This window comes from Tachypleus tridentatus, chromosome 9 (assembly GCF_004210375.1).
Source record: "Tachypleus tridentatus isolate NWPU-2018 chromosome 9, ASM421037v1, whole genome shotgun sequence".
Classification (NCBI taxonomy): Eukaryota; Metazoa; Arthropoda; class Merostomata; order Xiphosura; family Limulidae; genus Tachypleus; species Tachypleus tridentatus.
In genome coordinates, this window is record NC_134833.1 from 26,333,277 (window position 1) to 26,349,748 (window position 16,472).

At 31.7% G+C, this 16,472-nt stretch overlaps 2 protein-coding genes across 7 annotated transcripts in view; both read left to right on the forward strand.

Moving 5' to 3' along the window:
• LOC143224898 (calcium-binding protein E63-1-like) overlaps nt 1–4,700 on the forward strand; it is a 47,348-nt gene extending 42,648 nt beyond the window's left edge. For 2 of the 5 annotated variants that reach the window (XR_013013503.1, XR_013013504.1), the window contains exons 7-8: nt 2,050–2,201; nt 3,628–4,689. The gene's annotated coding sequence lies outside the window, so the exon portion shown is untranslated. Of the gene's footprint in view, nt 1–2,049; nt 2,202–3,627 lie in introns of all 5 variants that reach the window. The other 3 variants (XR_013013506.1, XR_013013507.1, XR_013013505.1) reach the window with 2 other exon arrangements.
• Nucleotides 4,701–9,922: 5,222 nt separating this feature from the next.
• Nucleotides 9,923–16,472, forward strand: part of LOC143224899 (uncharacterized) — a 55,778-nt gene continuing 49,228 nt past the window's right edge. For both annotated transcript variants that reach the window (XM_076453350.1, XM_076453351.1), the window contains exons 1-2: nt 9,923–10,336; nt 12,978–13,758. In XM_076453350.1, coding sequence (XP_076309465.1) covers nt 13,029–13,758 — 730 coding nt within the window. In that variant the 5' untranslated portion in view covers nt 9,923–10,336; nt 12,978–13,028. The remainder of the gene's footprint in view (nt 10,337–12,977; nt 13,759–16,472) is intronic.

Genomic DNA, 16,472 nt, shown 5'->3' on the forward strand with positions numbered 1-16,472 from the left:
CAGCTCGCTGATGTCTGCTTATTTAGTTCAATATTCATGAGATTTTAGTTTATAGCTTTGGTAATTTAAAATCCGAGAGCATCTATTTGTTCAATCTAAACAAATAACAGAAATCCTTCGGTGTGTTTCTCTGAAGTAATATCCTAAGTGATGCTTCTATATTTATTTTATCTTTGGTAGCATCAGTTATTCATCAACAGGTTAATTGTACTGTGACACGTTTCTCAGCGTTTGCTAAAGATACCGTTGTTCTGTTTATAAACATTATTGCTTTACAAAAAAAGTTCGCTTATACTGCATTTTTAGATTACTCGCAGGGCAATGCGTTTCTCGATGTGTTTCCTTCAAATGCCTTTCACTGTCTTTCAAACATTTATTATAGAAAATGATTGCTACTTTGAGTGAAAGCCGATATTGTTTGGTATTCCTATTACACTTATCTTTAAACTTAAGTGTCCATTATTTCTTAACTTGAATATCAGCCAATGAGGAAGTGGTTTTCTAACTCGAAGTAGAAAACATTGTAGTTTTAAATTATAGTTAAACTGGTTTGAGCCACTTGTTCAATTGTATGTTATGTCTGTCAGCTACCTTTTGTTATTTTGTTTCAATCCTCGCAACTATTAAAGTAACAAAATAAGTGTATACTTGTATAATGAAAAACAACTAGTGAATGTTTACCTCTTAACACACTACTTCTGAAATTAAACAGCTGTTTAATTTTAATAACAAGTCATTTTAGGTTGGTGAGCAAAATTTGAAATGTAAAACAAATTATGATATCTTAAAGATTTCTAAGAGCTTGCCACATTCTGCTGTTTCTGTACTTGTACAGTTCTTTATGAGAAAAAGGTAAAAAACACATTCTTTTGTTAAACTTGATCAGAGTTATGTCTGGAATGTTTCTCATAATATGTCTTGCTTTTAAAAATACAGTTTTTCAATTATGTGTTATAGCATTACCAGCTGAGAACTGTATAGTTATCTGTCATAATCTGATTGTTGCTGGTTCACATTTGTCTTGTGGGCTCATGTTGACTTTCCACATTGAAAGTCATGTTAAACTTATAATTGATAAACTGTTGTACCATAAAAACTATTAATTATGTGCAAAAACGTTTTGTTTGGGGAAGAATGACTTAATGAAAACAGTCCAGATTTTAAAGGTTTGTTATTTTTTTATTATTGACTTGTGGCTACTAAAATTCATTTCTCTCGATGTTAAAGTCATATAATAAAGTTTAGAAACAATAACTTTGGTTCATTTATGAAGCCATTAGAAAATACATAAAGATACTGTGCATATAAATCTTTTTTCTTTTTTTTTTTACATTGAATTACAATCTGTTACAGCTAAGGTTCCTTTTATGTATCTCACTTCATGTGTAAAACATGTTTTCAAAACCCACAACTTATTTTCTTTGCTTGCTTTCTCTCTATATAAAACAATATAATTAGTTGTGATATATTTATCATGTATATTAATCCTGCTGTGAACCCTGTTTTTTACATCTGAGCTGAAAGTTTATTATCAATAAAAGAAAAATAAATCCCTTTTCTCGTATATATGAATCATTGGAACATATATAAAATACTGTCAATAAACTCCATTTTCTTATTTGAAATGTATTAATTTTATTGCTAGTAATATCCACAGATGAAAAGATGTATTATATTCTATTACTGAAAATGCAGCTTTTAAAATGGAGTCTTTTTTTTTTCATAACTGTGTTTAATGTTATCATTTAATTGAACTATCCTACCTGTTCCTTTATATCCTTAATAAAGGTAGCATAACTAACATAACCAGAAATAAAATATCTATGTAATTCAAGTTATATTCATATATTGTGATTTCTTTAATTTAATATACATAATTTCTGTAATAAAAATCTTCTCATATATAAACAAGTATCAATTGTATCCAAAATTAATTACAGGTAGTAAACATAGGTTATGTCAGAAGATTTTATCTGAATACAAATGGAATTTACTTTGTATTTAGTACATGTTTTATTATACATATATCCATGTGATTCTTTTTTAAAGATGCAGCTTCGAAGCATGCCAAACAAGACTTTTTTATGTTCTTAGAGCAGAACTTGCAAGTACAAACATTCATGTATGTGTTGTTAAACTGGGCTACTTAAAGACTAAGTTACCACTGAATGGCCATCAAAATGTTGATTCCAAGTTTGGAGGTTTGTTTATTTACTTAATATGTTTGAGCAAGAAGATGAGACTACTAGTTTTTGTGAAAAGTTAATGATGATTTAGATTACGTTTTAGCATAAAAAAACAAAAAAATACATCAAGGTTCATACAAATATTGTAGAAAAAGCATAATTTGTGTTTGTTTATATTTATTTTTACAAACTTTTAAAAGTGCTGTAAAAATAGTGTCTTATTCACAATTTTGTGTATATTTTTGTTAAATAATTACAGATTTGATGAAATAATGATTAAATGACAACAACTGCTTGAATGACAATGAAAATTTTAGAAGTCATGATGGGCTAAAGATCTACAAAAGTAGCACAAGTCCAGGGTTAGCTGAAAGGCCATTTTAAGTTAGATTTGTTTAAAAGGTGCTTTTAGTTTGAAATAATCTTCTATTACTTTAACTTTATATATTCTACATGTTCCTAAAAATTTATCATCCACTGCAAAATAGAGTTAATATGCACTAGACCAATGAAATTAGAATATGCTACACAAGTAATGCTAGAGTACACAAATTTTAGTGTATAAAATTTGCATACACTAAAGAAGTACAGTTACCATTCACTACACGAAGAAAGTTAGCACACATTACATGAGTTATCATCCACAGCAAAATAAGTTTAATATGCAGTACTATAATATAAAATGTACTGTACACTGATAGAAAAAATTGTGATTAAACAGAATCTTGCATAAAATGAAACCATTATTACTAAATTATAATATTCCTTGACATCTGAGATCAATAAGTAAAAGTGGATGCAAATAAGAAAAATTAAAAGTAAAAGTAATTCTAAACCAGTAGTGTTGCCCATCCATTTGAAAATTAGTTTCATGGCTTCATATTATTTTGTTATTTGTTTTTTTTCATTAACAGACAAAATATAAAAATTAATACATTTCAATGGGATTAATATACCATGCAGATAAGGATATAATATCAACTGGTATAACTTATCAAGTATACGTACTATATATTTTGTAGTCATTGTTTTTCTAAATTTCTTTCCCAACATAAATCATTTTTTCCTCTTAAAAGGTACATGTTGTTTAAACTGTACAGTATAAATAACAATTTATTGTGTAAATGAGATAATTTTTATATCCCCAGAGGTGTGTATATATAACATTGATTGTAGGTAATGACAGATCTGGAGTGTGATCCTGGCTTAAGATTTAATATTAGAAAAAAGAAATTTGACTTAGTAATTTTTGCTTTTCTTAGATAGGTAAGAAAGTTATTAATAGATAGAAAATGTAGCAAAACAAGCATTGTGAAATTGAAGATGACAAAAAATTTGCTTAAATTAATTGCAGTAAATAAATAAATTAATTACAATTATATAGGCAATTCATTAATGTTAAATTACTAAATATATGCAGCCGTATACTTCTTACTTTTAGGTTGGATTCACCAAGTATTATCCGTAGGAGCACCAGGTGTGAAAGATATGTGAAAGAATTGGACATAGATATCTTATATTGTTGAATTATTACTTCATTAGGAAAGTGTATATTCTGGTTTTTGCAACTACTGCCAACCACTTTGACTGTGAATCTAGTTTAACTATGTATAATGGATGTTTTTAAACGTGGGTTTATCAAATAAAAATTCATAGCATATCATCGATTAACTTAAGTTTAGAAACTAGGTAAATGCAAGACATTCATAGCTTTAAAACATTTTGTCAGCAGAGATTTTCTGTGACTCTAGTAAACAGAGCTTTGGACATAGCAGGAGTCATAGATGTATTTTTTGTGTCATTTAATTAGATGATTGATTTGATGTTGTTCAGTTATTGATGAAACTACAGCAGAGGGAATGAACCACCCTTATGAAGCTAGTGATATTGTTCTTACTGCAGTTACCTCAAGACAAAATGATGTAATTTTTGCATCTGTGACAGCAAAACTAACTGTGTTTCTGTATAATTTTTTGTCTGTGTATTTTTATCTTACAAAGAACAAAACTTGAAGATCCAGTTGAAAAATGCAACAAACCACTGAATTAAATTTGCTTTTTGTTTAGTCCTGTGTCTAATTCTTATTAGTAATAGAAACACTATATTTTTAAAAAGTTTTTATTGTTCTGATACAACAATTGTTTGTACACTTTAATGTAATTTACATACATTTTGCTGTACAGTAAAAATGCACTCTCAATTTTGTACAAACATCTAATTTGGAGGGGAGAATGTTCATCCACATTTTACAATAAGTTGTTTGTATACTCTTTCACGTTCCTAAAATCAAATTACTTGTATACTTTTCCACATTGTTAAAATTAAATTGTTTGTGTACTTTTCAACTTGTTTGTGTACACTTCTACACTGTTAAGATTAACTTGTTTGTGTACTTTTCTACTTTGTTAAAATCAAATTCTTTGTGTATTCTTCCACATAGATAAAATCAAATTACTTGTGTATATTTCTTCATATTGTTAAAGTTAAATTGTTTGTGTTCTCTACCACAGCATTGAAATCAAATTGTTTGTGTACTCTTTTACATTGTTAAAATCAGATTGTTTGTGTATTATTACACATTGTTAAAATCTAATTGTTTGTGTACTCTTCCACATTGTTAAAATCAAATTGTTTGTGTATTCTTCCACATTGTAAAAATCAAATTGTTTGTGTACCCTTTCACAGTGTTTAAATCAAATTATTTGTGTACTCTTCTACATTGTTCAAATCAAATTGGTTGTGTGTTCTTCCTCGTTGTTAAAATCAAATTGTTTGTGTATTCTTCCACATTGTTAAATCAAGTCATTTATATACCCTTTAATGTTATTAAAATATGATTCTATGTATATTCTTTTAGAATTGTTAATATTTTATGTTAATCATGAGCCACAGGTTGGTGCTCTTTTTAAATTGTAATTTCTATACTTTATTTTGTTAAGTACATAAATTTAGCTTGCAGCTTTTGTTATTACTTTACACATTATAGGAGCTTTCTTTTTCATACATTTTAGAAATCTTTTATGTACTTGTGTCAGTCTTTAGGTATTGTATTATATATTGAAATAAAAGTAAACAGTAGATTTCATATAAGTGTTTTTCATGTAATAAAACATCACTGCAATAAGGATGGTTATTTGCACATGCCTAGGTTGATACCCCAGATGTTATGCTTCCCCTTGAACTCCTACCTTCATTTTTAATCATAGCTAATATCATATACATGATTACACATTTTGAATAACATCACAATTTCACCCATGCTTTGCAGACACAAGGCCGTAGGCATCCCCTTTGTTTGTCAAATGGGAAATACCTGTTGACCAATACCTGCTGTGGGGGTACCTTGCAACTGCCATTTGAAGCTGAAATATTTCCATATTCCATTTTCCTTTCTCTAACTGATCAATTACAAAGAGAATGTATGTGTGTGTGTTGTAAATTCAATTTTGGTGTATTTATATATGATTCATCTAGCTACAAAAACTATTTTTGCACATTTGCAACAATATTAGATATTCCCTAGTGCACTCTGATCTTTGCATTAAGCAAATTCTGAATGAAGTATTTCCTGTCTAAGAGCACTGGGACTATCTGCATCAGAGGTTGGTTAACATACACCAGTGGCTCTTAATGTTGCTACAACATGACATCATATAGTGTACTATACATAATGTCTGCCAGTTATTGCACTTATCAGTGCTACTTATACCTGTTTGTGATTGGTATGTCCACCTTGCTTCATGGCAAAAAGCATCAAGCCAGACCTGCATTTTTCAGTTACTCCTCCTGAATTTTTTTATTGGTCATTTGTCAGCCCTGTAATGTCTGTAACTAATGCATGATGTCCACCATCTGAGCACTCAACAAAAACAAAGCATGATTTCACAAGTTAGTGAGATAATCCATTAGCATTTGCACCTTTGTTATCCAACTGACAAATCATACCTTCAATATTTTGAGGCTTATTAAAAACATCACCCATCTTTAGACTGCACATAACTATAGCGTTTCTTTCTTCTTTTGAATACTTATGGAGATGACAAAGCACACTCTTAAAGTTGTATCACATCATGCTTTAATATCTAGTTGGTTTAAGAGCTCACAACTAGCAGGTACTCCAAGGGAGCTGTAAAATGATTGGTTTAACAGAAATACATTATCAGTGAAGTCAAACTGTAAGGTTATACAATAATACATATTCTGGCAGTTCCTCTTGTAATTTGCAGTTACTATCTCAAAGAGAGATCAGTGCACCTAAGAACACCATATCTTTGAATATATTAAGATGATTCTTAATGCTCAAAGCAGCAAGTAATGTGAAATTCTAATTTGAATAAAGATATACATGTGTTCAATGAATAAAGAATGTAAATGCCCATGAGTTATTGGAATGTACAAAAAATACAGAAAGGAGTAGTGTTAAAATGTGATAGCTTATGATGAAAATTACACTACAGGATCATTGTAAAGATGCACAATTATCAGACAGAGCATGAATTGACACAGCACCATTGACTTAACAATGCACTTAGGATCCAAAATCATTTTAATATAACATAACATGTAAAAACTTTAAATCTGTTTATCAAAATCAAAAATCAATCCAATACTTAGTCTCAGGTTCTAGTTTGAACTAGGTTGCTTATTTTTGAACTATTGTAAAATACTACTTGGAATTGTAAACTTTACTTTAGAGTATAATCCAGATAGTTTTGTTGTTCATAATGATCTCTGATTACTGTCCTTTCAATAGCTTTAGAAGATGAAATTGTCAGTTGTCACAAATTAATCGGTTTAGGATTGGCTATTGTCAAGAGAGGACTTTCTTCCATTGTTAAGTTTAAACCATGAAAGAGTTAATGTTGACTTCCAATCAGCTTTTTTTTTCTTTCACCCATTTTTTTTTCTTTGTATTTATATGTAATGATACAGAAAATTGATTGTGGAAAGGAATTTCTGTATTCTGTGATTTAAAGTTAACCTCTGTCATAAGTAAGGTATGTTCAAAGTTTAAGTAAACACGATTTAATTGTATTCATTGATCTTGTTGGGCTCTTCCCTTCTGTCCTTATTTTCACACGTGTATTTTTGGGTCCATTAAGTTGCTCCAAGATTGACAAAATAGGTTCTTCAAAGGTTCAATAATGTAATATAACATTAAACAAATATGAGTTCTCTGACTATGAATAATCTTGAAGAATGAATAAAAGTCATGTGTGTATGGACAGTTGATGACACCTTTACTTGGGAATCCTCAACACTGAATTTTGTTTTTCAAGACTGAGAAAACATTGCATTATATGCATGAAATAACAATGCTGGTTCTTAAAGAACATTTGCATTACCTACATGACTATTGGTCAATCTCATTAAAACATACGCTATATCATTAAGACATTTGATATGTTAGTGAAAAAGGCACTGTCAAATTTTACGTAGTTTAAAGATATTTTCAAGAACCTTTCTAACAGGAAAACAAACGTAATACCTTAAGTGAGTGACCCAGAATCAAAAATAGGTAGATCAAGGGAATTGAACAACTTGCTTGACCAACATTCTGTTAAAACTGTGCATATATCAATAGTTGAAAATGTTGAAAAATTCTGTATTAAAGCAATGCTGGCCTGGCATGGCCATATGGTTAGGGCGCCCGACTCAAAGGTTCAAATCCTTATAAAACATGTTAAACGCAAGAATATTAAAAACGTAGCACTCTATCCATTGACCTCCTGTTATACAGGCTTTAACATATGCATATAAGCTTACAAGTTAGTTTCAGTTGTGCCCCTCACTTGTACAGCGGTAAGTCTACAGATTTATAACGCTAACATCAAGGGTTCTATTCCCTTCGGTGGGCTCACCAGATAGCTCACTGTGGCTTTGCTTTAAGAAAACATAAACACACACTTTCAATCGAAAATAAAAATAATTTCAGTTATATTTAAAGAGTAATAATGACCGTACCATAATCCTTTTGTCAAAAGAAAATATCGTAACTTTAATTTCGAAATAATTAAAAAGTAATGTGTGCACATGAAAGACTTTTTAACAGAACGTATTGCAAGCTCACGCTATAAATTACGTTAACAAACAAAACAAATCAGTTTTGCTCGTACTGCATTATTCAGTGCGTGTGATACTGGTAACAAATACAGATCCAAATATTTTACACAAAACATATTAAATGATTCAGCTCTCTAAACTGAAAATCGGCCCGGCATGGCCAAACGTGTTAAGGCGTTCGACTCGTAATCCGAGGGTCGCGGGTTCGAATCCCGGTCGCACCAAACATACTCGCCCTTTCAGCCGTGGGGGCGTTATAATGTTATGGTCAATCCAACTATTCGTTAATAAAAGAGTAGCCCAAGAGGTGGCGGTGGGTGGTGACGACTAGCTGCCTTCCCTCTAGTCTTAGGAACGGCTACCGCAGATAGCCCTCAAGTAGCTTTGCGCGAAATTCAAAACAAACGAACAAGCTTAAAAATCACCACACACTTTACAACTATCTCGATTAATAATCTAGCTGTGGATATGGTAGCACATTTACATCACATTTTTGAAGTTTTCTGTATATTCTGAGCTTAATATCATCATTATGACCCGTAATTACCCCTAGCTAAAATTTAAGTTACAATATTAAAAATATTGCCTACAACAACTCAACCTGTGTGTGCAGTAATATTTTTCAGTTAAAACCGATTTCCTCGAATCGTACAAGGTAGACGCGGCTTATAACGGAAATGTCGACAAGATGAGTTACGTAATGATACTAAATTTAGGAATAACTAATTTAATTTGAGTAACAAAATGAACAGGATTCAATGAAAAATACTTTATTAAATCAAAGATAAAAACATTGTAGATGTTTGATTTTGGATGCAAGACGGTTGCCTTATACTGGATGCTAGAATTTGTTAGACTGAATTTATTTCCTTTAGATGTATTCCCACTAATAAATTGAATTTAGGTCAGGAACAAGAATTTCTAAACGTAACATTTATTTTTTTTTTATTGAAAGGGAACTTAATATTTTCCTGTAGTAATTTGTGCTACCCAAGTGATGGTAATTATCATTTAAACATAGAGGAGAACGTAACCTCGATATATAATTTGGTTATCAACATTCTTGCAAAAGAAGGTGGTTGGAACGAAGTTTATTTGATGACTTCCTTGATTACGTGTTATGCAAAAACTAAATAGAATACACGAAAGTTTTTGAAACTCATGGACAAAATAAGTTTTATCTTCATAGCATTGACAAAAAAAAAAGCGGTTAAAATGAAGTCAACGACTTTCTTGAACACATGTTATGTGGAAATTCAAAATTGAAAAAATATGTCAAAATTTAAAATTTAGTCTCAAAACAAATCAGTCCTTAAAAATTGATATCGTACATTGCACCTTAACAACAATAATAGCAAAAAGTGTTTTACAATTAATATTTAGAAAATTATTATTTTAAAGGAATTTTTAGATTAGTGTAACAAACCCTATTTACTTAAAAATAGTTGTTTTGAATAAGTTTTTAATTTTGATAATTTCTAACAATACTTATAGCAAAATGTAGAAAGGTTTATGTTTACTCATATTAGTATAAATTTGATTACTTTCTGTTTATTATTTCCAATTTCTATAACTTGTAAACAATATGGATCTGAATAAAATCTAGTAAATTTTGAAGTTAGCAGACTGGATTTGCCATACGGTTTTAACAAATGATGTCAGGTTTTCTTTTATCCGTGCATGTATCAGTATTAGTGTGATTTTATTGTTACGCGCCTTGTTATAGACAGCTTGTTGCTAACACTAATCATTTAGTTACAAGTGTAGTACTACTGTTAACGGATATTGGTGTGATCTAAATTTCTGTATTATTTTTACCTTAAAGTATTTATATATTTCAGCATAATGACTGAGGTTTTATTTCAACTAAATATGAATTTGACGGCCTAACAGATTTTTTTTTTAAACAGTGTACTAATTATGTACACTGTACAGTACAAAAGTCAGTTGTCTTGAGAAGAGTTATAAAATTAATAACATTACTAATAATTGTGCTAATTGTACTATGTTTTACTTTTGAACTTGGTACTTGTTTAATTTTTCAAGATGCAGAGAAAAGTATGAAATTGTTTAATGATGCATTCTCGGTAAGTTAAATTTGGAGTAATTTTTCGTTTTTTTTATACAGATGTAAGTACTGTAATATTGAAATTCTGGTTGACTGTGAATTTATGATGCATTTATAATTGCATTTTTCTTATTTCACAATGTTCATGCTTTACACTTAGTATCACACTGCCAGTGTAGATGACCTATTATTATTTTAAGTGAGAAAGATTACAGGTATGATTTTTGCACTAACTGTGATGTACCTATTTTATAGTCTAACAAAACTGTTTTACAGTTTTATAAATTCTTTTAACAAACTCTTTTTCACACCCTCTAACATTGTTGACAAAATTTCAAATACAATATTTAATTAATTAAAAATATGTTTAAATGGAATTTGGTATCTCAGTAGAGAGGGAAGTGATGAAATGTTATTTGTTTAGAAATATTATAAATACTAAGATATAGAATATAATACCCATAATTTACCATCATGATTGAGAAAGTTCAGTAGAAAAGGTTTCATGAGCATTTGGGGAGTAAGGACTGTATTTTGGCAGTTGGGTGTTGAAGTTAATGGAACAGTTACAAGGGTCCCTCAAATGTTATATTTTTACTTTACCCATATTTATAAGGTTGTAAAATATGATTCTGGGCTAGTGCTTTCTATCTTTACTTGAGTGAAAATAAAGTAACCAGGGGTGCTTCATCAAAATTTAAGAAAATGTACTGGGAAGTGAGGGTTTTATTTGAATTGAATAAAATGATTTATATGAAACAATTAAAAAATCTTTCTTGGTTTTCAGATTTATTTGAGTGTTGCAAAATTTTTATCTAGAAAAAATATGTAATATCATTAAAAAATAAAAATATAATTGTAAAATTTAGTTTTAGTTATAAATGTCATGGAAGATATTTAAAATTAAAGTAGACTTTTTTTTTTTTTACATAAGGAGGAAAAATGTGCTTTACAGTTGAATTTTGTCTAATTGGGGATTTATTGGGAGGGAAAATTGCTCTAAAATGTAATGCTGTCTAAAAATTGATTATATTGGCTCACCTTATTGCACAAGATAATAAAACTAGAATACATCATATATTGATTGATATACATTTTAATAAGAGTTTTCCTTTGCAACCAAGTTAACCTACACTGTAGCCCATGGCTGGAGAAAAGGAATGTTTTTTGTTTTTTTTCAAACTCTTACTGCCTCACTTGTCTTTCTTGTTACTTGGAGATGTAAGATGTAATGGTATAACAAAAACACCATAGAGTTTGTACAAGTTACTCTTTTGAAAAAATACACCGCTCATTAATTATAATTATGCTTTACTAGCATGGAAAAGGTGTTCACATGATAACAATTGTTGTTGTTGTAACAAATAACTTATTTAAGGTTTTCAAACGAAACCAAAACTTCGATTGCTTTCGAATAGTTGACTATTCTTTTTCATGAAAACAGAGAAAGATTGACAACTATTCAAAAGCTCTTGAATTATGGGTTTTGTTTGAAAACATTACAACTTCTGTGTTGATTCTGGGTGCTAACTATTTAGTGAGAAATAGATTATATAAATTTTGTTCCAAAATTTTGTACTATGTTTTTTGTGTTTCAGCCAGCCTGATGTGCTCTGGATTAGAACAATTCATTGTGAACATGGTGTTTGATATACTGTTATTATAAACACCTGTAATACTTGAAAATTTCTAAAGGACTAGATAAAAAATGTGGTGTTTAAAAATGTAATAGGCCTAATACTAATTTCTTATTAAAAGTATAATTATACATTACATCATTAAGAAAAAGACTTTTGCACTAAAACAGTTATTGTTGTAACAGTTGCATAACTTCTATTCCAACTGCTAATGTGTACTTGTGTCCCAGCCACCACAGTAAACTGTGTATTAAGCAAAATGTGTCATTGACAGTTGATGTGTCAAACATAATGTAGTTGAAATACTATTACTATACACAACCCCTGGATTAAGGTGTGAGCTTACTGGGCCTCACACTAATTGGTGGGCTTTGTGCTATGACTATAAATGTAGTGCATGTAGAGGTTCTGTCTCAAGAGGGCCTTTATAAGGTAAAACCTAGTGCCAATAAAACCTTTAATCCAGCCTTGATTATACACTTTTCTAACTCTTGAAAATCTTCAAGGGATTAGATTGAGTATGGTGTTAAGAAATATGGTTAGTCTAACACTAAGCTGTTATAAGAAATATAATTAAATTAATGTTTTCAGGAAAAAATATGATAAAAATAAAATCATGTTATACCAAAACAATAGAGGTATTATTAAATGTCTATATATGGATCATACAACAAGGCAGTTAAAATTTTTTTTCTTCAAATTAAGTGTGTAATATGAATGAGTTATAGAAATTTGACCTTGCTTTAGTAAGTGTGTGTAAGCATGGTTCCTGTTTAACTAGAGAAACAATACAATATTGATAGAAAAAAAACTCACTTTACTCAAAAAATGTTTATTTAATGCTTTTTAATGCAATTTTATGATCTTATGATTTGTCTCTTACATAAATTTTCTTGTTCTTATATGGTAGGAATTAAAAACATGACATTGGAAACAGTTTTTATACCTACTTAATTACTGTTAGAATTATATACGTTTGTACAAACTCTGTATTTAGTAGGTTATATATTTCTTCTTTTGCAGGGAAGTCTATGCTTTTGAGTTATTGGTAAATAAATAAATAGTGTATTGAGGATGGATATGAAAGCTGAATCTATTCAACGAAAACAATTAATGGACTTAAAGAAAGAAAAAAATTGCTCGGTTAGCACAAACAATTCTGAAAAAAATCTCAGACAACATTCTGCACGTAAATCAACAAATCCACACAAGTTAATTCAGTATCAGGAATGTAGCACTGACACTGGGAAAACCTCAAATGTTAGTTCACCAAAACGTGGCAAGGAACGTCGGAACACAAACTTAGAACACAGTGATTCAAGTAATAATCTAGGATCAGATGAAAGTAAAGACAAAATAGTTCTCAATTCAAAAAATGAAGAAAGATCAGCTAAGTTCAACACTGATAATTGTGAGGATGGTGGAATTGAAAATGTTTTAAAAACCATCCAGGAAGATTTGAGTTATGTGTCTACAAACCAAGATCACAGTTCTAGGGAAGATTTAGAAGATGAAACTATATTTAACATTAATGAAGAAATTCCTCTCCAAGAAGAAGAAGAGCCTCCAGATTGGGAGGAAAGAGAGCTGTCAGGAGAAGATGAAGAAGATCTAGAGGAAAACAAAGAAACAAATGTTCACCAGCTTCTCCCTAAAGATTGTGTTCTCATCTCTTCAGATGAAGAAGGGTTTGAAGATGATCCTCCTGCTGTATCTTGTCCAAGTACTAAATCAGTTCTAATTAATGATAAATCATCTAAGTTGAGTCCTGTTTGTATTGCTGATAGAAAGAATTCTAGTGCAGGTAATTTTAAAGATGATTCTAAATGTAATTGTTGTTAGTTACTAAACACTATTCCTAATATTTTATTGGGATGTGCATATGTTCTTACTGCTTTAAATATACTTTAGTATATCAACAATTTTTTTTATTTAGCAAATGGTGCCATGCAGATCCGTTTTAATTAATTTAAATTAATTCTCTGTGTATGTGTGTGTGAAACACAGTAATACGATCATTTGGGAGGTAACAGAAAGTCATTTTATCCATCACAGTGACACCCCAACCTCCAAGATAATGAACCAAAAAAATTTAGTAGCATGTTCACCATCATTGTTTTGGCAGTTGTTATTCTTACATGTGTTCTTCCAAGACTTAAACCTATCACCTATCTCTCAATGTGGATTCCTGTGCATGGTGAGGGGACCTTCCAGAGAAGGTTCTGTACTTTCAGTTTACCTCCCTGGGATCTAAACATCCACCTGCGTGGTGACCTATGAAGGGGAGGAGAGGATCCTGGTGGTTGAGGGGTCCAACTCCAACACACCACTTTGGCCTTGAATTCCTGTAGATGAGTGGTCTTGGGGTGGCCCCCCAAGATCAATCAGCTAGTCCATTTGGGCCAGGGTCAACTGAGTGCCAGCGTAGGACGTCCTCAACAGGTGTAATGGACATTGTCTGATACTGATGTTCAGGTATAGTGCTCACAAAACCCTGGCATTGCTGCAGTGACCTTATACGACTCTGTAGTGCAACCCCTTATAGGGCTCCATGGTGGGTGGGGTCAGTGAGCACCAAAATATTCTTCTTTTTTTTATATTATGAATATCCCTTAAATAATAAAAAAATAAACAAGCATGACAGCATAGAGAAAAATCTGACTACTGGCAAACAACTGTGCGTTGATGACTCTGTACAGTCAAATTACAACTTGAATCTATCCTGCGATTTTTAATTATACATTCTTTACCTGAAAAACTCTTAGGGCAGATGTCTCCATTTTTTATTCAAAAAGGTTTAGATGGGCTTGCTGGCTCACCTAAATCCGTAAAAAAATTACGGTCTGGAGACATTTTAGTGGAAACAGCTTCATCACAACATTCCAAACTCCTCTTGAAGTCGAAGGCCATTGGGGATATACCCATTGAGGTTACTCCTTGTTCTACTTTGAATTCTTCCAGAGGAGTTATAGTTGAGAGTGATTTAAAGACCAATCCAGAGTTAGAGATTCTGTGCTGAATTTCTACTTGTAGAGATGGGATTATGGAGCAGACAAATGTTCTAATATTAACATTTACAACATTGCATCCTCCTACCACAATCAAGGCAGGATATCTCAATTGTAATGTACTGTCTTATATTCCTAACCCTTTTTAGATGTTTTCATAGTCAATGATTTGGTCACGCAAAAACATCTTGCCGTGGTTCCTTGACATGTGCCTGTTGTGCTGGTAAAGACCATGATGCTTTTGAATGCCAACTAGAACCACATTGTGTTAACTGTAATGGTCCACATCCTTCCTATTTTACTTCTTGCCTTAAATGGGTGGAAGAGAAAGAAGTACAATGTCTCAAGACAGTTCATAATATTACTTATCCAGAGGCTTGGAAATTACTATTTCCAATTCCATCTTGGACTTATGCTGCTGTAATCCATTCCACTAGTACAGTAGGAGTCCAGACAGACCTTTCTGTGCCTCCTACAGAATCTTTAACAGATCACTAGAGAGTGACTGACCCACATCCAGTAAAGACAAAAAGCATGATCTCAAACCGAAGGTCTCTGTGCCATATTCTCCTCCAAAATAAAGAGAAATGGCCACGCTAATCCAGTGGAACTGTTGAAGTTTTCAATCAAATGTGAATGAAATCAAGGATTTTATTGACTTTTATCATTCCAAATGTCTTTCTTTACAGGAAACATTTTTAAAACCTACTAATACAGTCAAAATTCAACAATACTCCCTATACCTTAATGACAGGTCATGTGTAGGACAAGGACATGGGGGAGTAGCACTGCTGGTTCATCAACATGTGCCCACCCGGTTCAACATGGGGGAGTAGCACTGCTTGTTGATCAACATGTGCCCACTCAGTCCTTGTAATCGAATACACCCTTGGAGGCTGTAGCCATCCGTATCTCCTTGAGTCGTAACATCACTGTTTACTCTCTGTACCTTACCCCTGGGAAAAATTAACATCCCTCACACCTTGATGCCCTCATTGAGCAACTGCCAACCCCCTTTTTACTTTTGGAGGATCTTAATGGACATAAACCCCTCTGGGGTGGTTCTAGTATTGATGTGAGGGGTTGTGCTATAGAGCATATGTTCCTGAATCACAACCTGTCTCTCTTCAATCCTAGCTCTTACACTTATTTTCATGCACAAAGTCAGTCATTTACTGCTATAGATCTTTCTATCTGCTCCCCTTCGCTTTTCACTTGCTTTTCTTGGGAGGTTAACATCAATCTGCGGGGTAGTGATCATTTTCCTATCATATTAAGAGAGATTGGCCGTGGTAAGTGCCACCTGACCAGTGTGCCTCAGTAGAAGTTGGACCAGGCTAAGTGGACCTCTTTCACTGCTCTCTTAGAACTTGTTTCTGCCATCTTATGTAAATCATTGATAGATGATTGTGTAGCAGCAATAAGTAACTGTATTGTCCAAGCAGCTGCTCAGTGGATCCCCAAAACCTCAACATCTTTCCCACGGCATTCCTGCCCTTGGTGGAATTTT